The sequence below is a fragment of the Phoxinus phoxinus genome (assembly GCF_949152265.1).
Source record: "Phoxinus phoxinus genome assembly, chromosome: 10".
In the NCBI taxonomy this organism is placed as follows: domain Eukaryota; kingdom Metazoa; phylum Chordata; class Actinopteri; order Cypriniformes; family Leuciscidae; genus Phoxinus; species Phoxinus phoxinus.
This window is the reverse complement of record NC_136885.1, coordinates 31,585,851-31,612,226: the sequence shown is the minus strand read 5'-3', so window position 1 is coordinate 31,612,226 and position 26,376 is coordinate 31,585,851. Positions and strand designations below refer to the sequence as shown.

At 37.1% G+C, this 26,376-nt stretch overlaps 3 protein-coding genes across 7 annotated transcripts in view; all 3 read right to left on the bottom strand.

Annotated features, from left to right (window-relative positions):
* Positions 1-4,821, bottom strand: part of nr2f5 (nuclear receptor subfamily 2, group F, member 5) — a 45,603-nt gene extending 40,782 nt beyond the window's left edge. For all 3 annotated transcript variants that reach the window (XM_079625711.1, XM_079625707.1, XM_079625706.1), the window contains exon 1: positions 4,683-4,821. The gene's annotated coding sequence lies outside the window, so the exon portion shown is untranslated. The remainder of the gene's footprint in view (positions 1-4,682) is intronic.
* On the bottom strand, positions 4,258-8,017 carry bola1 (bolA family member 1). Of its 3 annotated transcripts, XR_013799281.1 has the most exons (3): positions 7,848-7,947; positions 5,917-6,448; positions 4,258-4,942 (listed from the first exon to the last, which is right to left on the bottom strand). XR_013799281.1 is itself a non-coding variant. In XM_079625712.1 (2 exons), exons 1-2 carry the CDS (start codon positions 7,879-7,881, stop codon positions 5,979-5,981), a joined length of 504 nt encoding a protein of 167 aa, XP_079481838.1. In that variant the 5' UTR covers positions 7,882-8,017; the 3' UTR covers positions 4,995-5,978. The 3 variants fall into 3 exon arrangements, 2 of the variants coding, with proteins under 2 accessions (XP_079481838.1, XP_079481839.1); XM_079625712.1 differs by lacking the exon at positions 4,258-4,942 and having other exon boundaries at positions 4,995-6,448; positions 7,848-8,017; XM_079625713.1 differs by lacking the exons at positions 4,258-4,942; positions 7,848-7,947 and adding an exon at positions 7,678-7,822 and having other exon boundaries at positions 4,995-6,448.
* A 4,580-nt stretch (positions 8,018-12,597) lies between these two features.
* sv2a (synaptic vesicle glycoprotein 2A) overlaps positions 12,598-26,376 on the bottom strand; it is a 34,636-nt gene continuing 20,857 nt past the window's right edge. Inside the window, exons 4-13 of the mRNA XM_079626941.1 lie at positions 26,082-26,233; positions 24,794-24,927; positions 24,586-24,675; positions 23,231-23,341; positions 22,044-22,132; positions 21,797-21,961; positions 19,703-19,836; positions 15,603-15,806; positions 15,348-15,507; positions 12,598-13,896 (exon numbers count right to left, since the gene is read on the bottom strand). Of these exons, the coding sequence (XP_079483067.1) occupies positions 13,713-13,896; positions 15,348-15,507; positions 15,603-15,806; positions 19,703-19,836; positions 21,797-21,961; positions 22,044-22,132; positions 23,231-23,341; positions 24,586-24,675; positions 24,794-24,927; positions 26,082-26,233 (1,423 nt within the window). The 3' untranslated portion in view covers positions 12,598-13,712. The remainder of the gene's footprint in view (positions 13,897-15,347; positions 15,508-15,602; positions 15,807-19,702; positions 19,837-21,796; positions 21,962-22,043; positions 22,133-23,230; positions 23,342-24,585; positions 24,676-24,793; positions 24,928-26,081; positions 26,234-26,376) is intronic.

Sequence of the window (26,376 nt, the reverse complement as noted above, 5' to 3'; positions counted from 1 at the left end):
GAACCATGCCACCCTGGCAGGCCTCGTGACCCCGTTCGGGATACATCAGCCTTCGGCCATTCTGTGGATGGAAAACGCTTGGCCATATAACCCTCCCCGCCCCACCTGCGTTTCAGGGCTTCCTGTTCTGGCTTGCATCACAATCATGTATCTTTCAGGCACCGCCGCACCTGGAACTCAAGCACACAAATCACACTTTCAGGAACGTCCGTGCACTCCTCAGACGGCGAACGTTAAACACGCTTTGGTTTGACCTGTGTGAGATCACCCCAGGGCTGGCTCTAATGGACAGAGCCATAAAATGATCATGTTGCAGTTTTTTTCCAGGCAAACGAAGACACCAGTTGTTGTGATTCCTCACTGGCTTTGTGATCTGTTCCGCATGGAGGAACTCGGGAGGGAAACCTATTTTACCTTCCGTTGACTTCATTCTCCAGTGATGAAGCACAGATCTGTCCACTCCTCCTCCACTGTAAGCGACTGACAGAAAACCATTTACATGGCTCAGGAAGCCGTAATGTCAATAACACAATACTACAGAATAAATTCAGCGAATAGTGCTGGGTAGTAACTGATTATATGTAATCTGGATTACATATAATTGTAATTAGATTATATTCAATTTTAAAATACTCGTAATCAAACTACAGTTACTTTTTATTGATTTCATGATTACTTAAAGGGATAGTTTCCCCCAAAAGGAAAAATATGTCATTACTCATCCTCGTGTCGTTCCAAACCCATAAGACTTTCGTTCATCTTCAGAACACAAATGAAGATCTTTTTAATGAAATCTGAGAGCTTTCTGTCCCTCCATTGACAGCTACGCAACTACCACTTTGATGCTTCAAAAAGTTCATAAAGAGATCGTGAAACTATTTTTCTGAAGAAACACGATCGATTTATATAATGAACAGATTGAATTTAGTCTTTTATTCACGTTTAAACATTGATCAGCGAACATTGATTAGATAAACAGAAGCTCAACCAAAACTGCTTAACACGCAAGAACAAACTGAAGCTCAAACGTGATGCGTAACACGAGAATGAATCTCATTGGTTCTCGCTGAAGCTCAAACGTGATGCGTAACACGAGAATGAACCTCATTGGTTCTCGCTGAAGCTCAAACGTGATGCGTAACACGAGAATGAACCTCATTGGTTCTCGCTGAAGCTCAAACGTGATGCGTAACACGAGAATGAACCTCATTGGTTCTTGCGGAAGCTCAAACGTGCTGCGTAACACGAGAATGAACCTCATTGGTTCTCGCTGAAGCTCAAACGTGCTGCGTAACACGTTAATGAACCTCATTGGTTCTCGCTGGAGCTCAAACGTGCTGCGTAACACGAGAATGAACCTCATTGGTTCTTGCTGAAGCTCAAACGTGCTGCGTAACACGAGAATGAATCTCATTGGTTCTTGCTGAAGCTCAAACGTGCTGCGTAACACGAGAATGAACCTCATTGGTTCTCGCTGAAGCTCAAACGTGATGCGTAACACGAGAATGAACCTCATTGGTTCTTGCGGAAGCTCAAACGTGCTGCGTAACACGAGAATGAATCTCATTGGTTCTCGCTGAAGCTCAAACGTGCTGCGTAACACGTTAATGAACCTCATTGGTTCTCGCTGAAGCTCAAACGTGATGCGTAACACGAGAATGAACCTCATTGGTACTCGCTGAAGCTCAAACGTGCTGCGTAACACGAGAATGAACCTCATTGGTACTCGCTGAAGCTCAAACGTGCTGCGTAACACGAGAATGAACCTCATTGGTTCTCGCTGAAGCTCAAACGTGATGCGTAACACGAGAATGAACCTCATTGGTACTCGCTGAAGCTCAAACGTGCTGCGTAACACGAGAATGAACCTCATTGGTTCTCGCTGAAGCTCAAACGTGCTGCGTAACACGAGAATGAACCTCATTGGTTCTCGCTGAAGCTCAAACGTGATGTGTAACACGAGAATGAACCTCATTGGTTCTTGCTGAAGCTCAAACGTGCTGCGTAACACGAGAATGAACCTCATTGGTTCTCGCTGAAGCTCAAACGTGCTGCGTAACACGAGAATGAACCTCATTGGTTCTTGCTGAAGCTCAAACGTGATGCGTAACACGAGAATGAACCTCATTGGTTCTCGCTGAAGCTCAAACGTGATGCGTAACACGAGAATGAACCTCATTGGTTCTTGCTGAAGCTCAAACGTGATGCGTAACACGAGAATGAACCTCATTGGTTCTCGCTGAAGCTCAAACGTGATGCGTAACACGAGAATGAACCTCATTGGTTCTCGCTGAAGCTCAAACGTGCTGCGTAATATAATCACGTATATGTGATTAAAAACCTAACTTCAATCTGTTCATCTTATAAACCAATCATGTCTCTTCAGAAAATTTGGACTAAACTGTTCAATTCATATGGATTAGTTTTACGATCACTTTATGAACTTTTTGAAGCGTCAAAGTTGTAGTTGCGTAGTTGCCAGTGGAGGGACAGAAAGCTCTCAGATTTCATCAAAAAGATCTTCATTTGGGTTCTGAAGACGAATGAAAGTAATATGGGTTTGGAATGACATGAGGGCGAGTAATTGATGACAGAATTTTAATATTTGGGTGACAATCCTTTTAATATTCACAAAATGGCAATTATTCATAATTCACTGATTCTCCCCAATTATGATAATTTAAAATTTTCTTGATAATATTATTTTCTAATTTTATCTTTTGAATGTTCCTTTCTAAAAAAGCCTAATGTTTATAATTTTTTTCAGAAAGTCTTCCAGTTTTGTGTAATTGCACACACAAGTTTAAGAGGCCACACAGCATAAACAAGTAAAATATTTTTTAGTGTTTTATTTTAAACTACAATTTTCGAGCCCCCTGTAGTTTCTACACAAACCCCAGTTTGAGAAAGCCTGATGTATGTTTAATACACTTTGTGTTGTTGATAAGAAAAAATGTAATGTTCTTTCTCTTCTCATTTTTATATCAATGTTACAAGATCATTCTATTCAAATCAATGTGATAAATGAGTCAAAAGTAATCAGATTATACCAAAAATGAGTAACAATAGATTACGTTGCAATTTTTATCATGTCATTTGTATTCAGTAATGGATTATTTGTCACTGTCAGTGAAAAAGTTTGGGTTTTAATTAAAACAAATTTTTTAATAAATATTTTTATTCAGCAAGGATGCATCAAATTGGTCAAAAATGACAGTAAAGACCTTTATAATATTACAAATTATTTGTATTTCAAATTAAATGCCGTTCTTTTGAACTTCCTGTTCATCAAAAAAATCTTTTTTTTTTTTAAAGTGTCATTTTTTCACAAAAATATGAAACGGTACAATCGCTTTCAACAATGATAATAATAATCATAAATGTTTCTTGAGAATCAAATCATCATATTAGAATGATTTCTGAAGGATCATGTGACCCTGAAGACTGGAGTAATGATGCTGAAAATTCAGCTTTACATCACAGGAATAAATTACATTTTAAAATATATTTAAATAGAAACTGTTATTTTAAAATGTAATACTTCACTGCTTTTAATATAACTGCTATTTATTTATTTTTTATAGATTTTACAATATTATACATATATATATATATATACAATATTACTGTTTTATTGTATTGTTGCTCAAATATAAACAGCCTGGACAAGCATAAGAAACTTTCAAAATCTAAAAAAAAAAATCAAAAAATTTGTACCGACCCCAAACTTTGAAAAATGAATACTAAACTGGTTCTCCAACATGGACTGTAAATTATTCTGTAGGTTAATAACGTTCATAACAAAATCCCCTCATCGTCAGAATTGACAAAGTATCACTGAGAGACATTAAGCAAGCGATGCACAGTTAGTCCATAATTAATGACCGGGTGAGTGTACTTAAATGTATACTTACCAAAAAACTAAACAAAAAAGTCATGAAATATTAATTTGAGATTAAATTGTGAAAAGACAGTACATAGTGTGACATTAGAGACATGAAACTAGCACACTATGTAGGAGATCGCTTTCCAGCAACAGTCGATTATACAGTTTAGTGGATATTATACAAATATATTTGACTGTAAAATGCCACAAGTGACCAACAGGAATTTTCTAGAGTCGTCTAATTATTAAAGTTGACATATCAAAACAAAGAAGAAAAAAAAAAGTTCTGTGCAAAATTATATATATGCAGCAAATTGTCGGGTGCATTGATAAAAAAAATATATTAAAAAACAAGCAGCAGAATTTGATTTGGTGGATTCTGTACTTTAATATATAAAAACATATTGCCATTAGATATCTAATTATTTATTTTTTCCTGTTACAGACAGATTAGTGTCTAACACATTTCCATCACCTCCATAACTAGCTGATATTTGTATTAAGTATTAGATTATGAAAGTTGACGCAAGTATGGTGAGCCTACATAGTATATTTGTTGCTATAATTAATCATTTTAACACTGCTTACCTAAAGAAATAAACTTCTTTCAGATGTGTTTAAGGTGGCGTGGGGGGATCCACAAAAATAGATGCCAGATCCAATTCTGGAGGTGTCAGACACAGATCGAGCTTGTTTTGTTTCCAATTAAACTCTGCTTATATTCAATTACATAACCAGAAATCATTCTCGAGTGGAAGAGGCACGACTGACTCCACAGATATCATGTTATACGTACACTCTCTGATCTTCTGTTGCCCTCTGCTGGTACAGTTTCTCTTTGAGATCTTCAGTCCAGTTTTAGAAGCCAGAAGGATAAAATGACCTGCTCTTGTTAGTCGACTCTCGTATACTTGATTCTGATTGGTCAATAGCAGCGTTCAGCAGTCAAATATGTCTGAATAATGACCGGTGTCCATTGCAAGACTGTATAACCGGCCGCTCATCCAGGCAATCGGTTTCCTTCACCGCAGAGCCCGTCTTCTGTTTCTGTGTGTTCTAGAAGACAATACAAGTTTCAGTAGCTTTGAAAAAATTATGTTTTTGAAAGAAGGCTTCATTTATTTTATCAAAATACAGTAAAACAGTAAACACAAATAAAAAGAACCGTTTTCTATTTTAATATAATTTATTCATTATGTCAAAGCTGTATTTTCAGCATCATTACTTCAGTCTTCAGCGTCACATGATCCTCCAGAAAACATTCTAATATGCTTATGTTCATAACAGTTGTGGTGCTAGATATTTGAGGATTTTTTTTGTTGTTGAATAAGAACAGCATTTATTCAAAATTATATATATATATACACACATTTTATAAAATAAGTCTTTACTGTCACTTTTGATCAATTTAATGCATCTATGCTAAATAAAGGTATACATTTTTATTATTATTTTTATTTTTTTTTTAAATCTTACTTATCCCAAACTTTTGAATGGTGCTATTGTGGTATATCACAGTTTCCACAAAAATATTAAGCAGCATAACTGTTTTACAATATTGATAATAATAAATGTTTCCTGAGTAGCAAATCAGCATATTAGAATTATTTCTGAAGGATCATGTGACACTGAAGACTGGCGTAATGATGTTTTACCATCACAGGAATAAACTATATTTTTAAAACACATTCAAATGGATTTAACTTTTTTGATTAAATAAATGCACACTTCTTTCAAAAACATTTTAAAAAAATTATTCCAAACTTTTGACTTTAGTGTATCAACTCGATAAGTAACAGTTCAACAAGTTGGAAATAATTGTCACATAATTTCTTACTAAGAGTTTAGTTATTTTTCAAATTAAAAACAATGCTAATTTGAATTAAAAGTGATAAAACGAAATACGCATTTTCTTTTATTATAGTACTTAACCAGTCCAAGGCAATAAGAACAAATTTAATTTATTGATATTTGTATTGAAGTAATTTAAATATTGAGTATTAGTGTCGGTCAGCTCCACATGAACTCACTTCATATCGGATTATTATAATACCCCATACACAGTTTTTGTTTCTGAAATGCATTGTCACAGTCAGTCTCTCCCTGCCTTCAATTTCTCAGCCATTGTGTCATCATGCTTGGATCCTCCCATGCAGGGGGGGCTTTTGGCCAGGCCGGGGTTGCTGCTCCACTGCTGCGGCGTCTTCGTCTGGATGGCGAGGGCATGAACACATGTGCTGAGCTCCTCTCGCAGGGACTCGTTCACAAGCCGATGACGCTGCAAGAGGGAAAGACCCTCAAACTGAGGACTCACCACCAGAACCCTGAAGTGGGACTCTGAACCAGGGGGCACAGCATGCATGTGACTCTCATTTATGACCTCTAGGTGCTCAGGTTTGAGGGCCTGGGTCAGTTTGGTCCGTATGGTGGTCTCTACAGGACGGGGAGCACTGGGATCCATGTGGGGCCGGTGATGGGCCAGCTGTCTGGAGAAGGCACGGGTGCAGGACGAGGGACGCAGGCAGCGGAGAGCACAGGACAGCATCGGGCACAGGAGATCACCTGCAGGAAAACATGAAGGATCAATGACACATTTCTGTCAGGGAGTCATTCGTTAAACCCAGATTCTCAAATGGCACCACACGCACAATTTGCCTTCTTAAAGTCCCCATAAATCATTCAAAACGACAAATCTGATTTTCTATGAAATATTGCAGGATTGTATAAATGTTTTATTCATGCACTTAAAAAAAAAAAAGTTTGTGCCCTCATAATTTTTTATGAAAATAATTCCCCCTCCCTCTTACAGTGAGATCACTTCTCTTCTCTTCTCTGATGATGTATTTATTACTACGTGAGGCGGGACAACCTGTCACTCACATGAGATCCACCGTTAGCAAAACACAACCATCTAATCAATTCCCCATAACAAAATCAAACCCCACCCTACATTTTTATTTTCAAGAACTACTTCATTCTTTCAACAACAAAAAATAAGTAAAAAAAATGCACTTAACTCAGATATACATGATCGGAATAATATATATAAGGAAGAATATTATATTCCTTCCTTATATTATATATAATATAATATAAGGAAGAAAAGATGATCGCAACTTTAATTCCATGCGACTTTACTTAATTACAAATAGTGACTTAAGCCTTCTGTAACATACTTGTGATGTGTAAGCTTATAATAAGAGATATTTGATGTAAAGAAAATGAGCAGGAATAAAATAAAGAGCTAAAGTTAGCCATTTCTCAGTGATGAGTTGATATTTTTATGATTTTTGTATTTTATCAAAAAGGTTGGATACTTTAGATTGAGACAAACTTATTAATTAATTAATTATTAATTTAGAGATAATTTACTTTTTCAGGTTTTGTAAGGGATTTTACTATATGGTAACTCTTGAGATATGGAGGATGGTGACAAATTAATATAATTTCCCCAATATTTCCAACCTTTTAAATGTTTTAATAATGGGAAAGAAAACAAAGAAGAAACTCTTGAATGATAATGAATTAAAATTAGTTTTGTAATTTACCACTCCAGCTGTTGCTATGGTAACCTAATCTTGCACGTGCCTAAACTGACTAACTTAACTTGCCAAAACCCTGTCGAAATATGTAACGTTGCAAACGGGAACTGAAACACCGTAAACACCTGTAATTATAACAGCAGAACTGAGAAACACTGCGTGTTTATGCTCGTTTACATGTGGTTGAAATCTCTTGCTCGTTTCAATCTCATAAATAAATGTCATGCTCTATAAAAAGTATAACGTTACTGATGTCGCAAATTCACGCAGCTTCATGACACCCAGCCGAAAAGGTTAACATTTATATGTTCTAGATTAACCGACACAGTTGCTCTTTAAAATTGCATTTCTAGCACAGGTTTTATTTAAGTAAATGGCAAGTGGCCGATAAAATACATGGTCAAACTCATTTCACTCACCTTTCGTGTTCAGAGTGTTGTTTTGGCATAACATCCACAGGAAGCGATTGCTGCAGATCCTCCTTCACTGTTTAGAATGCGGGCGGCAGAAAATACTCTACTGCCGCCTAGCGGCTAGAGAGAGTTGCGCCAAATACATGCGATTGGTGGCACTGTTCTACATTTGTTTTTAGATTAATAAAATCCAGTCTTTGGTTTATAACAGGTTTGGTGTAATATGTTACATTAATAACACCGTTTTCATAAACGCTTCAGTTACATGTAGCCTACTGTAGATCGGTCGGTTACAAATCAAAACTTAATGCTTGTTGTAGTCTGTTGCTGTTAATCGCTATAGCCTACAATAGGCTAACTTTACATATCAAGTATACTCAAATACGCCATTGTTTTGTTGTTAAAAAAAATCCATATACGGTGTAGGCCTACACTAAACCGTTTTAATTCTATGTTTATATTATTACAAAGTTAGCGTAACGTAGCCTAACCACAAAAGCTGACGTAAAATAAATAGCCTAATTAGCCTACTTATCACTGTATTATAGTTTTATACCATTCAGAGGTAGGCCTACATTTACAAAAACGTAATTGCTTTTTTTGAAAATAGTTTTTTAAGCAATTTGGGGTTGGATAACATTTTGACTCTGTTTGAAAAATGAACACCTAAATATAGACCTAGGCTACATACATTTCTGATCTTCACACAGATTATTTAGTCTTTTTAGAGGACAGATATGTCATACTTTTCCCAGCCTTTTGTTGAGCATGGCAATAAAGTATCGACCCTTTTCACATTTCCCTGTTTCTCCAAAGCTGAAGTTGCCATAGTTGGGTAAACCTATAGTGAATGAGAGACTACATTTAATTGTTTTTTTGTTTTGTTTTTCAAATAGCAAAAGAAAAACTCAGCAATAGTGTTTTCACTTTCAAAAAGAGGGAAAAAAAGAGAGATAGATTGATGATGTCAGTCAGAAAAGAGAAAGATGTCAATTTTACCATCACTCATAGACGATATTAGAAGCACCCTAACGTTAACTAGGTTTTTTAAATTTGATGCAAAGGTAGTATAATACAAAGCATAGTGTTATAAATGTACATGCATTTTTAAAACTTTGCAGGATTTACGATGCTGATGACTATTAAAACGTTATCAGTCTGTGAAAAGGGTCCATCAAAGCATGTAGGTTGTGTTTCACGAAAGAAAAAGTCATACTGGACGAGGTTGGAATGACATGAGGGTGAGTAAAACTGATTTTTTGTTTAGTATGCAAATAAAGTTTGTCTATGTGGTGCATCAAGAAATCAAATAATCTATTCAAGCAATATACCATTTGTTTATTATTCGTATGTACGTTTTAAATCCACTGAGGGACAGTTTTAACTGCACAAGCGCAGTCCAACCCCCTGAATACGAGTCAAAAAACCAAAAGTAAATCTCTCACAAACTGTAATACAGAACCATTTTGGTAAGGATGGAATCTATATTCAGCGATAATGTCAACATTTCCATTCTCATGTACAAAAAAACAAATCACAAAATGAACAACATACAGTAGTACTCTATTTCTCATGTTCAACATTTTTATCTTTTTTGTTTTTATTATTCCACATATTTATTCATTTACATACAAACATCTACAATCTCTACAGCACAGTACAATGATAAGGTGATAAACTCTCTGTCACATTTAAATTATGGTAATACATTGAAACTGACAAAAGCATCAGAAGACCTATGGTATATTTGTAGAGTACACGGATGTTGGCCTGTTTTCTTTCAGCTGCTGTTTCATCAAATATGGCCAGCGGACATTTTAGGCCCGGTTTCACAGACAGGGCTTAGATTAAGCCAGGATTAGGTCTTTTTAAGTAGCTTTTATATACGTGCCTTAGAGGAGAAAAACTTTATTCGTGTGCATCTTGAGACAAAACAGTGGCACTGACATATTTGAAGTTGCTTAACAACTCAAACATGCATTTTAGTCTGTGACTAGCTTAAGCCTTGTCTGTGAAACCGGGGGGTTAGTGTGCTTTCTTGCCCAATAGTTTGGGGGCAGAGCTAATTATTGCTTTGATTTCTTTTTGCACACAAGATTGGTTGTTGCTAATTGAGCACGTTTAGAAATACAAAAGACCCTGTAACAAAACCCATATGTCTTGCAACCAGTACACAATCTTAAGTGATGATGTGCACCAAATCCAGGACTGCTTGTACACAGAGATAAGTCACTGCTTCACTGAGATTAGTTACTGTAATTCACAGCATACGACAGCAAATATGACGTAATAATTCAATGAAGGGAACAACAGCGACACATTAAGAGATGTGACCATATGAAGGGTTACAAACTGCAGGACTGTTTGGAAATGGTGACATCAAATAAGTTCTATATTAACGAACGATTGGTTGTGCGTACAGACAGTTCACTGACAACCCGAATCTTTAATAGTTATATTTTTCAAGCATTCTCTAATTGTAACCAGCTTTTTTTGAGAGATATGCATACCGTAAGCCTTGTTAGGGGTGGGCGATATACCGGTAGAAATGTGTCAACCGGAGATTTTGTACTATCGTCTCTGTCGCGGATACACTCATGTGATGTTGCTGTGCTATGCAGTCATTTGCATGCATTTTGAAGTATTGCTGTTTAAAAACTAGTGATGTTAAACCGTTAAAGCGCAGTGAGCAGCGAAAGACAACTCATTTCGCTATATGCGCGTGTTGTTCCTCAGCGCTGTCTGAGAGACGCGTGCTCATAAAGCGCGTGAGAAATGAACAGTGATTTTTGCTGACTTACTGAGCTTGAACGGTTAAATACACATACTTACGCGTCAAAGTGACCATGTTTTTGCAATTGCAAGTAAGGACAGTCATTTATTCATTGTCTTAAGTGAACGTGAACCGTTGAGAAAGAAAACGCACGAGTATATTGGATCCGTGCAGTCGTTCTTAAAGAGACAGCATCCCAATTTAAATGCTGTCTTAATGTTAATCAAACAACAAAAGAGAACATTTCTCACTGCTCTTGGCTGAATAACCTTTGTAAGTTTAATAAGAAAAAAATTATTTCATTTACACAGTGAAGACTATGCATGTTTGTATACATTTGATTACTTTATACAATTTATATAGTATTTCTTATTTCTAGTGCTTGAAGTTTTTCAGCTAGGTCTATTTAATTTATATCTATTGTTAGTTTGTTTTCCTATATGCCTGTAATTCGTTTCTTTGTCACTGTTAACTCGTCTTCAGTAAGCTTGAGAGTTCTTTTTTTACTTAGGCTAGTATTCATTTTTTGTGAATGGTGACAAGAATTATAAAATTTCAATGGTATCAAAAAATTTTATATAATTTAAAGCAAAAATATCTATATTGTGATAACATTATCGTGAAATAAAATGACTCATAACGTGATATACGATTTTGGTCATATCGCCCACCTCTAAGCCTTGTTTTGTTTTTCATATTCCATTTCTTTATTCGCTTGCTTAGATCACCACACCCTGCTAGAACGTCAATTTATTACAAATCATGTTTTTGTCTGCCGTGATGAGAGATCTGCCAGTACAAACCGAGGAAGTAGAAAATATTTGGCAATTAAAGATGCGCACGGTCACACATGGCACACATACAGATTGTCACTACAGCATCTGTGACACTACTGGTGACCGAAGGTCACGGCAGGGATGGCAGTTTCTATGTCAAATGCCAATTTCTCCAATTGAAATATTAATATGTAAGGCTGTTATAAACATTTGAAGCGCTTAAAAGTTAAATTTGTGACTAAAATTATTAGTTTGTGTTTGGTAAACACTTTGGTTAAAGTATTTTTAAATCTAAAAATGGTTGGTTGTCTACTCTGAGCACATAATATGGCTGCTATCCTACAAAATGGCAGTAAAGAATGTTGAATGACACAAAAACTGTTGTTGTGTAAGCGTTGGCTGTGTTTAAAAGGAACAGGGCTGAAATATAGCTTCCAGCCAGGTGGGGTTTTGCCTTTTTTTTTTTTTTTTGCTTCAATATCTGGTCATTAAACCACTTTTCCATGATACTAGAACTAGTATTAATTGTGCTTGGTAAAATGTAGCAAGCTGGACAAGTTGCACGGTTTAGTGCTTGTGCTAATGGGATATCCATGGTTTTTGCTTCCCATCAAACGTTACGACAAATCGTTTTTTTTTTTAAATCCATTGAGTTTTGACTTTCGCCTCTTTTTGATGCTATATTCAGTTACTGCTACCAAGTCACCAAAAATCAAACATCAGGTCAACAATGACACAGCAAAAAAATCACCCTGCATGTGGCACTACATCTGCTTCTACAGATACTCAAAGTAAAAAATACTATAAAATCAAACTCTCATAAACAGTTATATAAATAAATACAAATATTCAGAGAACACTCAACATTTCACATGCAAGCACACGTACTTCCATACTTTACACACACACACCCACATACAGACGGATACCTCTGTTTCTTTACAAGAACACAAGAGAAAACATGAAGGAGGGCGTTTGTGTGTGCTGCAAATCAGTGGACTTATTCAGACATTTTTTTATATATTTGCTTTGATAAAAAAAATTAAATTCCTCAATGAACAGAAAACCTGTATATACATACATCAAATGGAATCTATCTAAGACATTATGTTGATACTAGTTCAACATCTGAACATGTAAATATTTTTCTTATATATATACTGTATATATATATATATATATGTTTGTATATTTAATAATAGTTTTTGAGTGTTCAAACAGACAGACTTGAATCACAGCTAATTTTTATATATTTATATTCAATACATAATTTACATAATCATCAAAATAAACCTATTGTTTTTAATCAAATCACTTTGTGCTTCATTTAATTTTTTCGTTTTTTTTCACGTGTTCAATGGATTTTTTGACTGAGAGCAGGGCGAATGTAAGGTTCGTCTCAATGTTTGCGCACATTCAAAAGGGACGCAACTGAAACTGCTCTGGAACACAGTATAAAACAATAATGCGAAATGTGAACAATGGCTTACTAAACCATACTAATGACAACCTGGCATGTCACTCTCATATTTTACATCATGTCCAAAGAATCATGGGTAGAGTCGTGTGATACAGAGTCATCAGTTATGTTCACCATCTTCAAGCATATGTCGCGCTTCGTTGCATGCACAACACTGTCAATATCAGACATTTTGAAAGAACAACCGAATTCGTCAGATGGAGTACAACAAAAAATGAGTGAACCAATGATACACTGTCTATAGTTATGTAACGTTAGCATTTATGCTGTAAAACATCTAAAAAGTGAGGAGTGCTTGAGCCGATATAGTTTTTTCAATTGCGGCGTCACACACTTCTCGGGACACAAAGGACTAGAGTAAAGCAACAACAATAACCATCACCAGCACCACTAGATCAACAATGTCCATTCAAATATATCTATCTACTGATTTCACGGGTCCTCAGTGATGGTTTTCAAACCGCATGATGGCTTGGATGAAGATTAAAGGGAAAGTCAAAATGAACATGTTAAATTTCACATTCGTACCATAACGCAAATCTGGAATGTGTTTAACATGGCAGTTTTTCTACACACACACACACACACACACGCACAATATTCCTGTGAGACAATGAGATATCAGCAGGGAGCATATTTATACATGTAGATTTGAATGAAATGAAATTAAAATGAAATAACAATGCAATTGCACATATTGGAGGAATGGAGATATCTGTAAATGTGGGATTTGTTTTGGCTGCTTCCAGCATTGCTCACTCACGGACTGGGTTAGGGGTTTGGGGGCGACAAAGTCGGGCATTCCCTACTCAAACGCTGCCAACTGCGGCTGGGATACCGCACTATTGAAGCACCTGACCGCGAGTCTCGGGGAGCTTGAGAGCCAAGAAGCTTCCGACCGCCAAAGCCCCCGACGCGAAGAGAATGGGCACCGCTTTAGTGATGCCCACGAACGACTGGAAGATGCTGATGCCCAGAACTGCTGCTAACTTACACAAGGCGTTCAGAAACCCGAAGGCTGTAGTTCTGAAAAGAGAGAGAAGAAGATTAAAAATGACATCAATTGGATCTGTCTATCTGGATGTTTTTGTTTTGTCTTTGTGAGGAAATTTGTTTCCACCGTAGATGTGTACATAACACAAACACAAATAAAAAAATAAAAAATAGAATAGTTGCTGACATCACAAAACAACAACAAAGAGAGTATAAGTGACGTATCAATGGCAGATTTCCTATGTCTTTAGGGCTCGTATAGATACAGAACAAAACTCTTACTATACCTGGCCTTTCTACACATCAGTAAGCTATACCTACGACCAGAGGGCAGGAGATTAAATATTTATGGGTGGGTGGTAAATTAGGGGTAGGGATACCAATCATTTTATTTGCTAAATAACTTGTTGGTAACTGTTAGCATATGAAAAACAAAACAAATGGTACCATAAGTAAAGACTGGGTCAATAATACTGCGATACAAAAGAAGAAGACGACGAGGCTGAACAGACAAGTGTCTCTCCGTTAATGGTAATGCTAGAACCATGAATCTGGGTTTTTACCTTATTCTTTGAAATATTGAGGTGCAGAAAGTTATTCTCACACCACTTAATAAAATGTGCAATATAGAACGGTGATATAGTGCTATAGTCCAAAAAAAAGAGTCATTGTCCTTATTAAGCAGATCAAGAATGGCTGTATCATCTGCATATTTAAATAAATAAGTAGTGGTAAATGGACTCTGACAGTCATTTGTGTATAGAATATAAAGAAATGGGCTAAGTACGCACCCCTGGGGGGCGCCGGTATTAAGAACAATGGTTGGTGATAATGCACTGTCCACCTTTACCACTTGCGGTCTATTAGAAAGAAAATTATGGATCCAATATTTATCCATCTATGCGTACGCCTTCTATCTATGTATAGTATCCACACTACCATTTGGGGACGATCTGTCTGTCTGTCTGTCTGTCTATCTATCAATCAACCAACCAATCAACCATCTATCTCTAAAAATTTCTGAAATCAAATGTTTGTTCAGTAAATGTCCTCTTAGAGGTGCTAAAGAGCACATAATGTTGAGAAGGCACTGTCGACATATTTTCTTAGAAATAATGCATAAGGACTCTGTGGCAGAACCTCTGAGACTTCATTCATTTTGACTGAGAATTTTTAGATATCCCCTAAATTATAATGTATTTGATCTGCACTGCAGTGGCAATGCAGCACAAAACGACTGACATACGTTTGATCTATTAATGTTTCTAATCATTTTCATTTAGTATAATAAAAAATAAAAAAAGAGTTTTAAAGAAGAAGATAATCGTGTTTTCATCGAATTCCATGACAATTATTCATTTTAAAGTGTGGCGTGACATGCAAGTGTCCAAATACTTACTGAGGTCATTGTATTAATACAATGCAGAGAGAAAAGTGGCAATTGTGGTAGATGCAGTAATCACAGAAATATGAACTTGGCCCACCTCTTGTCCGAGGGGTACAGCTCCACCGTTAGTACATCCAGGGCATTCCATGATGCAATGCTGATGCCCCCAAATAGACAGAGCAAGGCGATCATAGCGGATTCGCTGTTTCCAAATGACAGGAAGAAGCAGCTGACGCAGGAAATCACACTGGAACCCGCTGCACCAGAGGAGGAGAGAGAGAACAAATGTTGATTATTTTTTAAACTTCAAATCTCTAAAATGTGTTCAGCTCTGATGCAACTTGTTTTTTACCCAGCATTCTTAGACGTCCGATCTTGTCCATTAGCAAAGCAGACACAATGTTCCCAGGCAGGACAGCAAGTGTGCCAAGGAAGCTGACGAAATAGATCATGTAGGCGTTGTTCTCATCGCTGAAATCCAGCATACAACCCTCTTTGTTATGCAGAAAGGTGCTGTTGATGAGTTTGCTGTTGATCAGCCGGTACTTGAACAGGTCTAAAAACAGATGAGGGCTCTTGTTAACCAACACAGCAGCTATTCCTCCACTAGAGTTTACGAAAACACTTCTAGGTCAGACCGCTATAAGAATCAGTAGATAGATGACATCTTTATGCATGTGTTCGAAACCATTGAGCTACTTAGAAGGCTTAGGAGACAACAGCATTTCTGGCTCTGTTTACACCTGGTATTAAGATGCGTTTTGGTCGATCGGATCACAAGTAGACGAGGGAGACACATACCCAGTATAAACACCTGGTATTTGTCCCCTTTGAACCACTTCTGTCCTGACTTCTTTGAGGGGAGGGTAAATGTATGGGCTTTTTCAGATCTTTCGATATAATGGACAAAAAAAGCTTGCACAATTTACATATGAACGCAAAATAAGATGATGGAAAAACATACGGAGAGCAGCAGCTTTCATTTCTCTGACAGCTGCAAGACCATGCCGAACACTGAGTGTGTGTTAGAAATCAGGAATGGTGAGAGAACATTGTGCTTTGTGCATTGTGCTTCAGCTGACAAAGTTTAAATCCCGTCTGGCTGGTGCGTTTTCTATAATGTTTACACATTAAGTCGGAGAGTAGGCGTCTTTTGTGGCTGTCCGAAAGCATTTGACCACATGAGCGTTCACACACTACAAAAACAATCCAGTCAAATGCGTTTTCCTAGACCGGGACGTAGACCCCGTTTACTCCTGTATTTAGAGTCATCCACTTGTGATCCGATCTACCAAAATGCATCTTATTATTACCAGGTGTACACAGGGCCTCTGACATTTTGGCTCTGTACTAAAACCTTCAAATGCTTTCAAAGGCCCATTCATACAGGATATGGTTATTATATGCCTGGTTTTACAGACAAAGCTTAAAAGGAGAGTTCACTCAAAAAAGAAAATTAGTCCTTGATTTACTCACGCTCAAGTCAAGCCAGGAATTTTTGTAATATAACTCCCATTGTATTCGTCTGTAAGAAGAATGTCATATACACCTAGGATTGCTTGAGGGTGAGTAAATCAGCTAATTAAAATTTTGGGGTGAACTATCCCTTTAAGTCTAGTCACAGACTAAAATGCATGTTTGAGTTGTCTTAACTGAAAGCAACTTGCACTGACATATCTTAAAATATGTCTTAAAGGAACACTCCGACTTTTTGGGACTTTATCCTATTCAACTTATCCCCCAGAGTTAGATAAGTCCATACATACCTTTTTCATCTCCGTGCGTGCTATAAGTCTGTTTGACGCACCCACCGCTAGCCTAGCTTAGCACAAAGACTGGATGTAAATGGTTGCAGCTAGCATACTAATCCAAATAAGTGACAAAATAACGCAAACATTTTGTGATTTAATATATGTATAAATACTGGGAACTATATCCCCTGAATATAGGGCGGAGTGATAACCGCAGCGCACCTGAGACGCGCTCTGAACGAACTCTCTGCTCCTCACCACGGCGCGTCTCAGGTGCTGCGGTTATCACTCCGCCCAAGTAGCAGTGCTTCGCCTTCAGAGAATATAGTTCCCAGTATTTATACGGTTAAAATATGTCTGTGTCTCATTTGACTTTGTTTTTTGTACACTCTGTGACTATACAAATCACAACATGTAAATAGGAAAATGTTTGCGTTATTTTGTCACTTATTTGGATTAGTATGCTAGCTGCAACCATTTACATCCAGTCTTTGTGCTAAGCTAGGCTAGCGGTGGGTGCGTCAAACAGACTTATAGCACACACGGAGATGAAAAAGGTATGTATGGATTTATCTAACTCTGGGGGATAAGTTGAATAGGATAAAGTCCCAAAAAGTCGGAGTGTTCCTTTAAGCTGCACACCAGTAATGTGTTTTTCTAAGGCATGTATATACTGTAAAAACTACTTAAGTATCCTTATTTAACTAAGGCCTAATCCTGGCTTAATAAAAGCCCTGTCTGTGAAACCAGGACATAGTCTCTCACTTCATTGCCATCTTGACTTCATGTATTCATTAAACTCATTGCAATACATTCTGGGATTTGCTTACCTTTTGAAACCGCAAAATGATGCATGAAATACATGCATGCATAAAATACACCTCGAATGCAATGAAAATTGCTTTAAAGTGTGTATGTCAGGTTAAATTTTTAATTTTGATTAACACAAAATAGTGAGGGGAAATACACGTTTGACAAGTTGATGTATTGTTTTGTATGTTTTTCGATTCCTAAAGGCAGAATATAAGATGAAAAAGTTCGTTATTTTCAGTCCTCCCTTAAAATTGCTCCTCATTCCAAACGAATCGTTTGACGTCATAACAGGGAGACGTCTCCCCAGCTCGCTGAGCTGTGTTGATAATTGCACGAGTGATAGAGCGAGAGAATTAGTGATTAGGACATTTATTTAGTTATTTAGTTAGTTATTTAAGTTAGGTCGTTAGTATACGCAGGCGTATTTTCACGATGGTGAATTACTGCGTTTGTGCTGGGTGCAAAAACACCGTTAAAACCGGTCACAGAGTCCACTGTGTTCCGTGCCTGGGTCAACTTTGTTCGGACCAAACGCGCTGACTTCAGTGCTGCTTCCGTATCCAAGACTTCGGTCATTTGCAGCGCCCATTTCACTGAGAAGGACTGCGCGGTTGGAGATCTCATGAGTTATAAAATGGGATTTAAAACCCGAGTGAGACTGGCAGCTGATGCGGTGCCTACGGTGTATGCTACTGTAGTAGAAGCACGTCGATCGCGCCCCTCTCTCTCCCTCTCTCTCTCTCACACACACACACACACACACACACACACCAACCAACCAACATATTCCAGCATTGCAATATTGACATCGATCGCAGCCTGTTCATTATAGCCACGGAGCTTCAGAGCTAAGGCGGAGCTACAGATTGGGTGTCCCTAAATAACCCGCGTATCTAACAGTAGTTCCGCATTAATTAATTTGCACGCGAGTTTAATTTTTTTTTATATACTGTGTATTCTCCGTGTATATTCATGCACTGAACCGTGACACCCGTACCGTTTCGGTTCAATACGAATACATACCGTTACGCCTATACTTACCAGACACCTGACCAACTATCCACTGGTTCTTCTTCACACCAGATATTTATGTTTCTTCGATATTAATTATTTACATTTCTGTTTGGCTCCTCATCAGTCTCCCGCCTGGGAGGCTCAAAATTGTATGGCTGTGGCCCATCGTTTAGGTTTGAGGGGGATTTTGCATCTCCTCAGACTCAAAACTCTCCATACTTGAATAGAACTTTGTTGGCACGTCTCCCTTGTATGACGTCACAGCTCAGCTGCGTTTTAAAAATATGATCTTGACAGAAATGGCTATAAAGCTTATTGTAGGGCAGTTACAGTAATAATTTTAATGATAATTACATTTTCACTCAGACATCTAAACCTTATTTAATATATCTAAAAAAAAAATTTAACCTGACATACACACTTTAAGTAAACGTGTCTGCAAAAGCATAAATGTAAAAGTTAAAATGCTGTCTAGGTAGGCAGATAACTAGATTTTAGAACAGACTCGAAGCTTTTGTTCTTAAGTTTCATCATTCATCTGCAAGCTGCTCAGAGAAACAATCATAAACGGCCAGTACGACTGAATCAGGGAAAGCAGATTGTCATTCCCTCACAGACAGGCAGAGGAAGAATCTGAGCTGGTGTTGCTAGGATACCTGAAATGCGTTCAATAGCTCTAAAACCCGAGGCCATTTTAACCGTAGCAAAACATGTCACACGAGTGTCTTCTTATAAAGGATCATAGCTTTGAATGCCTTGAAGGCTTGAATCCAAATATTTTATACGTCTGAATGTGTCGATCACATTCAAAAACATTCAGCAGCAGTGCTATATTTGTTTATAGCCAGGAGGGTGAAGCCTGTGGTCTTCTCACCAGTGTTGTAGAAAAGGGTGGAGATAAAGGTGCAGTTTCTGAAGAAGGTGTTGCTTGACGTGATATCCTCAAAGTAGCATTCCTCAAACATGGAGTCTTCAAATACCATAGACTTCATCTTCAGATTCAAGAACCTTTAATGGCAAAGAGAAAAGATCCACTAAGAAATTCGGTAACACATTAGTTTAGGGTCCAATTCTATTAACTAGTTGCTTATTAGCATGCATATTACTGGGATATTGGCTGTTTATTAGTACTTATAAAGCACATATTAATGCATATTCTGCATGACCATATTCTACATCCCTTAATGCTACCCAATACCTAAACTTAACAACTACAATACTTACTATTAATAAGCAATAATTAGGAGTTTGGGGCAAAAGTCGTATAATTGGACCCTAATCTAAAGTGTGATCAGACATTTTTATTGCTTTATTCAGATTTCATTTAGCTTTCACAAAGTGCTCCAAATAAAAAAGGCAGCTGTGATTGCCAGAAATGTACCATAAAAAATATGGTAATAACATTTTACAGATTCAACAAATTGCAGTAAAGTAAAAAACATATTTCATTAACTGATATAATGTTAATATACCACCAACATATTCTAATATCTGTTTTGCACCTTTGTAATATACTGACAACCACCAAAAACAGATGGTGATGAGAAAGTCACATGAAGAATCAAAGCTCATCACAGAAGGTAAATACTAATATATAAAAGGTGTCTTCATACAAATACTAAACATCATCATGGTAACACACTTGACACTAAAGTAATGCAAAAAACATTAATTGTACTACGGGGCTGTTTAATGCTTGAATCTGATTGGTTGACGAGCGTTCTAAGGTGTGCAATTATTTTCAGGGAAACGCACGGCTAAAGTAGATCCAGGCAAGTCTTGACCGCATCGCAGTTCCATATCACTTCACCAAATGATTTCAGTTATTTCAAAGGTCCTACAACAGCAAAATAACCAAAACCCACAACGACACTGACCGAGCAAATAGATATAGTAAACAACAGGACAAAAACAACAAATTATTTCCATGTTTTTTGTCACAAAATTACGTTTTATTACGTATGGACAGCACATACTGTCTTTCTCCCGCTATCTCTCGCACAATTAAACGGACATGCATACAGTATGGACCAACACTCGCACATACAAGGTAAAAACTTAATTTTATCAGTAAAATAGTTTAACAACTTAAAAGCTACAAGACATTTTTCACTAGCGATGTAATAACAGCTCTGTTCTTGAAGCAGATAAACGTACAGTTTCGCTATTAGTGCTGCCAAATACTGTTGAGAGACGCATACACGCTTAATCGCTCTCTCTCTCTTTCTCTCTCTCTCTCTAATAACTGCATCAGTCTGCTATCAATGACTCAAGCCTCCGTTACAAGCTCTTAAGTGACGTTTTTGAATTAGCAACATGGGCTTGGGATTATATGCATAAAAAAATCAGTCCCACACAGAAGAGCGTTTTAAGAACAAAAACTTGACAAACGTCTTGAAATATATCATCTGAACAATGTTTTGAGGTGTGGTAACCGTAGTATAAGCAGAATAATTGACTCCGGGCTGTTGAAATATTAGAAAAATAATGCATACGCAAGGTGGTAATGGTACACCTCGGGTGTGCATTATTTTTCTAATAATTCAATGGCCCGTCGTCAATTATTGCTTACACATAAATTAAAGCAATAATAGTATATAAATAAAAAAACACTGCATATGATACTTTATATTTTGGCCCAAAATAAGTCGTCTTCACATATATGATGTTTTGAAATGCTGTCTCGGTAGTCAGCTTGGAACAGAGATATTGTGTGAGACATTTAAACATTTATTTTACTATTATTTTCACCATCCAAGTTGCATTCTTCCAAAAAAAAAGGAAGAAAAAATAACAAAACCAGAATGTTCAAAAGACACTCAAGGTTGTTAAGCCATTCTATCACACTTAAATTGCAGTTAATCTGGAATATTCCAAGCAGAATGTCACAACACAATTCACCTTTCATAGAAAGGTCAGCTCTATTTACTGAAATATGTTTGGCATACTGCCTGTGATCAGCCCTTACTTGTTGTTGAAGTACTCTCCATTCCGGTGGATCTGGTTCTCCAGGGTGAAGTTAAAGGTCACATGCTCCACTTTCTCTTTGATGAAGACCTTTGTGCGTGAGGAGTACTCTTGTTTCTGCAGGTATTTGATCATGTCAGGGAACCAAACGGTCAACCCGTAGTAGCTGGAGGCAGAGAGCAACGAGCCATGAAACAATGCAGATGGACAAATCATTAGATGGTCAGGAAAAGTTCGGTGTAGTTCACCTGAAGGACATGGAAAACCACACGGCCATCATCATGTAGGTGATCCTCCGGTACTCTGGATTAAACACCGTCAGGAAGTTGCTCCACACCTGGAAACCCAACAGTTTATTTATTTATTAATGTATTAAACTATGGAAAATGATTCAAAATAGATTATTGGAGTATGTTTCACAAGAAAATACTATATCAGTCTTTCTACTTCAAAATGTCATGTTTAATCCGATGTGTTACTTGCCCTTTCTTTGTACTTATTTGTGAAATTTACTAGCAATTTCTGAGTGAAAATTGTTTATAAACAAGTAAATCCTACACATATTTTTTTTCGCTGTATGTACGGTAGACACACTTCAAAATGTACAATTTATGGAAACTAAACTGCAAATGTGTGTCAATCAGAATCGCCACAGTAACAATATCACTATTACATAAGCATGTTAATATATGACTATCCACGTTTATATATCAATGCCTGTTCGATATTATACAAAGTTGAATGCATAGGTGTCACATGATTCTTCTTTAGTCATTTTGTTATGTGCTTTTGTCATTTTGATTAGTTTTGTTCTTTTCAAATAATACTATTTACGTTTAATTTCATTTTATTTATTAATTACCGGTAATTATTGTGTTGGTTTTATTATTAGTTTAGTTTTTATTTATTTCCAGTTAGTAATTTTAGTGCTTTAACTTAAAACTTTTATTTCAGTTATTTGCCAAAGCAACATTTCTGCAAAGTTTTTCATCTAATATTTTTATTTTATTTTATTTTACCTTAATTTCAATTCAAATGATTTTAATAGTTTTAGATTTTGGCTAACAATAATATCCCTGATGCTGCTTAATATTTTTGTGGAAACATTGTGGATACATTTTCTTCAGAATTCAAAAGAACAGGATTTATTTGAAAGAAATCTTTTGTAACATTATGAATGTCTTTACTGCCACTTTTGATAAATTTAATGCATCCTTGAGGAATATAAATATGAATTTTATTAAAAAAAAAACATTTTGAACGGTAGTGTAGAAAGAGTTAAATATGGTTATGTACAATGAAATTATGACTTTTTGGTGCAAGAAACCTTGACTGATATAAAATAAAATAGTAGTGTAGAATAGGTCCCCTGTAGACCATTTCAAACTAGAGTTTCGTCTTTTTCATGACTTTGTCTGTGTTTGTCGTACTCTACCTGGTGGAAGAGGTTGGTCAGCTTGATCCTCCAGCGCTGGTGCCAGGCTGTGGCCTCTCCACCCATGTCAACCAACTCATCCATCTGTTTCACCGTCTTAATGGTGGTGACCTGGGGATTTCACAGCATGCTTGAAAAACTGCCTTGATACTTTACTGATAGGGTTGTGTGGTTAATTGATAGGAATCTACTCATGAATAGCCTATAGTATATATATATACACACTCATGGGCAAAAATGGCTAAACACTATACTTTTAATTGTCTTAACCACAAATAACTGGTCAGGAAATTCACGAAATGTAAGCAAATGCATTTCTTAAAAACTGTCTCAGAAAATAAAGACTGAATGAAATTTTTGGCAGAATATGGGAAGTTGTGTGTGGAGTGATGCATCACAATGAAACACGAGTTGCGTGGTGATGCTCCAGAGCAGTGTCTTTGGAAATCTGCTGAGAAATATAATAATAAATGCATCTCTTCCACAGTGAAGCGTGGAGGAAGAGTGTCATTGTGTAGGGAGCCGTTTAGCTGCTGGTGCTGGTGAGATGCTTCACTGTGGAAACTCATTTAATGCTTTGGAGTACAGGAGAATATTGCAGAATGGCTTCCCACAAATGATGAATGATCAGATGTTATTATTCAGAAAGACAATGCTCCTGCCCAAATTACAAAGACACCCAAGAAGTGGCTTGAGAAGTCCATCAGGCTGGTGTTTTGGCCTGGTCAGAGTCCAGGTTTGAACCCTATAGTGAATATTTGGTCTCACATTAAACTCAAACGAACTAGGAGACATTTTTCAACTACTCGTGAACAGTTTGAAGCCATTATAACATTGAGTGGAACAACACTGACTCTTCTTCCTGTAAAAAGCTGTCTGCAAGTTATGGAAGGATATTCTGTGCTAAATTACTATCAAAAGTATTTGTGCAATTCTTGCTAATTCTCTGACCAGTGATTTGTAAAAAAAATGGTTAGATCATTAAAAGACCACTAAATATGTTGCCAATTTTTGCTTGGCCCATTCCTTTGCCCAGGATATTTCTATAAAACTACTTGTCAGTGAGAGGTGAGCAGAGTCCAATTAAGTAATATGATTAAGATTTGCAATGCTAATTATTGTGAACTATGAAACTATAATAGTCATAGAATATCCCAATAATAACTTTATTGACTTTGATTAAATGTGCATGAAAGCCAATTTGAGTCCCAGCTCGGCCATTTAATGGAAACCTATTAGCGTGACTGCATAGTTAATTTCCAATTCATATTGAGAAAATAAAATTCCCACAAATCACTTCTGTCCTAATGTTATTGTTCTTTCTGAAGGAATGAGGGGCGACTCGCTGTACTCACAGAGAAAACCCTCTCCGGGTATCCCTTAGCCCTCATGTTGGTGTCATGGACCTGCTTCAGAATCATCCAAGCTTCATCATGTTTCCCGTTCTGGTAAAACACACACAATGCGTTAAAATCATCTTTGATTAGTCGCTTATTCTGCACGTTTTACCTACAGAATTAACCAAAAGCACTGGTCAAAGCCAAGATGTGGGACGTCACTAACCTCCAAGAAGAAGCGTGGGCTCTCTGGCATGGTGGTCAGCGCAGCGATAGCAGCGACGGCGGGAAACGCACACACCAGCACAAACACTCGCCAGCTATGAAACTGGTAGGCTGATCCCATCTGGAAGCTCCAGCCTGGTTTAAGGAAAAGGCCATATATTAGTGAACTCATTTCTGTCATGAAAACTTGAGTGTTTGGCATGGTAATGGATATGACAATGTTGATATGTTTGGTCTTGGCGAGATAGATCTGCTTTGTTGCTGCTGCTGTTGTGTATTGTTGCTGCGGCAGAGCAAGTACGGGACTTGCTACTGCCAATACATAGACAACATGCTGCTGTGAGCAAGTAAGATAGCTTTACATATACTATAATTAATATTCATGAGCCAAGCCAAACCTGGCACAGTTTGTGCATCAAGCCATATTAGTTGTTACAATGTTTAGGCTTAATTATTAAACTTTTATGACAAAAAAGCGCAATTGAGATGCACTGTAAAAAATCCTTTTTCAAAGTTTTGAATAAGACAAAGACTTGAGTTAGTTTTATAATAAAACACTATTTCATATGCGGTTCATAAAAATTATGCTCGGAAGGTTCGGTATGCAACTTGGTTTTGAAGTCACAAATTTTTTTTTATTAAACAGTAGTTTACTGAACAAACTATGTCTGTCTTTAAATAAACAAAAAGTGTCAATCGGGTTTATACACAACAAACTTCCACATCGTGTAAAACAAGTGCTTCGTTAAATACTCTGTTTTACTCAAGATACCTTCAAAGGAGGGAGCAAAGATGAGTACATCACACATGCAGATTGATGGAAGTTTTTATTTTCCCTCTCACTAACATTTAGATATTTGAATCGAATAAAACTCCAACAATGAAGTGCTAGCTAGGTTAGCAGATTACCTTAAAAGTCCATAGATATCGCATCAGTTCATACTGCCATTAATACTTTCTCAGACAAGCGGATGCAATGAGACCTGTTTTCCTGTTTGTTCATGTGACGTGCGCCATAAAGTCTATATTGCTGGCAGCAACACACACTTCAGTTTATGGTGCTGTTGAAATTGGGGGAAGAGACTGTGCTTACAATTTTGGATGCAAAATATGTTAGCAAAATGTCTTCAGTTACCGGTTCAGTCCCCTCTGGAGTAAGCTGAGGTTAAGTGTCTTGCTCAAGGGCACAGTCTCCAGTTAATGGATCTACAACCTTTCAGCTACCAGCTGAGATCAATTAACCATTAAGCTACAGTACACCAGCCCAACGATTTAAGTGTGCTAGTTACCGTAGTGGGGAATGATGGCCCAGGCCATGGCAGCAGCGTAGATGCCTCCAATCATCCAGAACATGCAGAGCCAGCTCAAGTGCTCACCACGCTTCTCTTGAGCCAGAAACTCAGAGTAATATGAGAACACAATGGGAATCGAGCCACCGATCCTACAGCATGAAACAGAGAGGCACTCCAATATTAGGATAATGTACAAATGAGTGTTAAAATGAAAATATCTCATTTACCGGTAATTAAACATCAAAATTCAAAAACTCAAACATCATTGCAATTAATACATTTCTAACTTTGA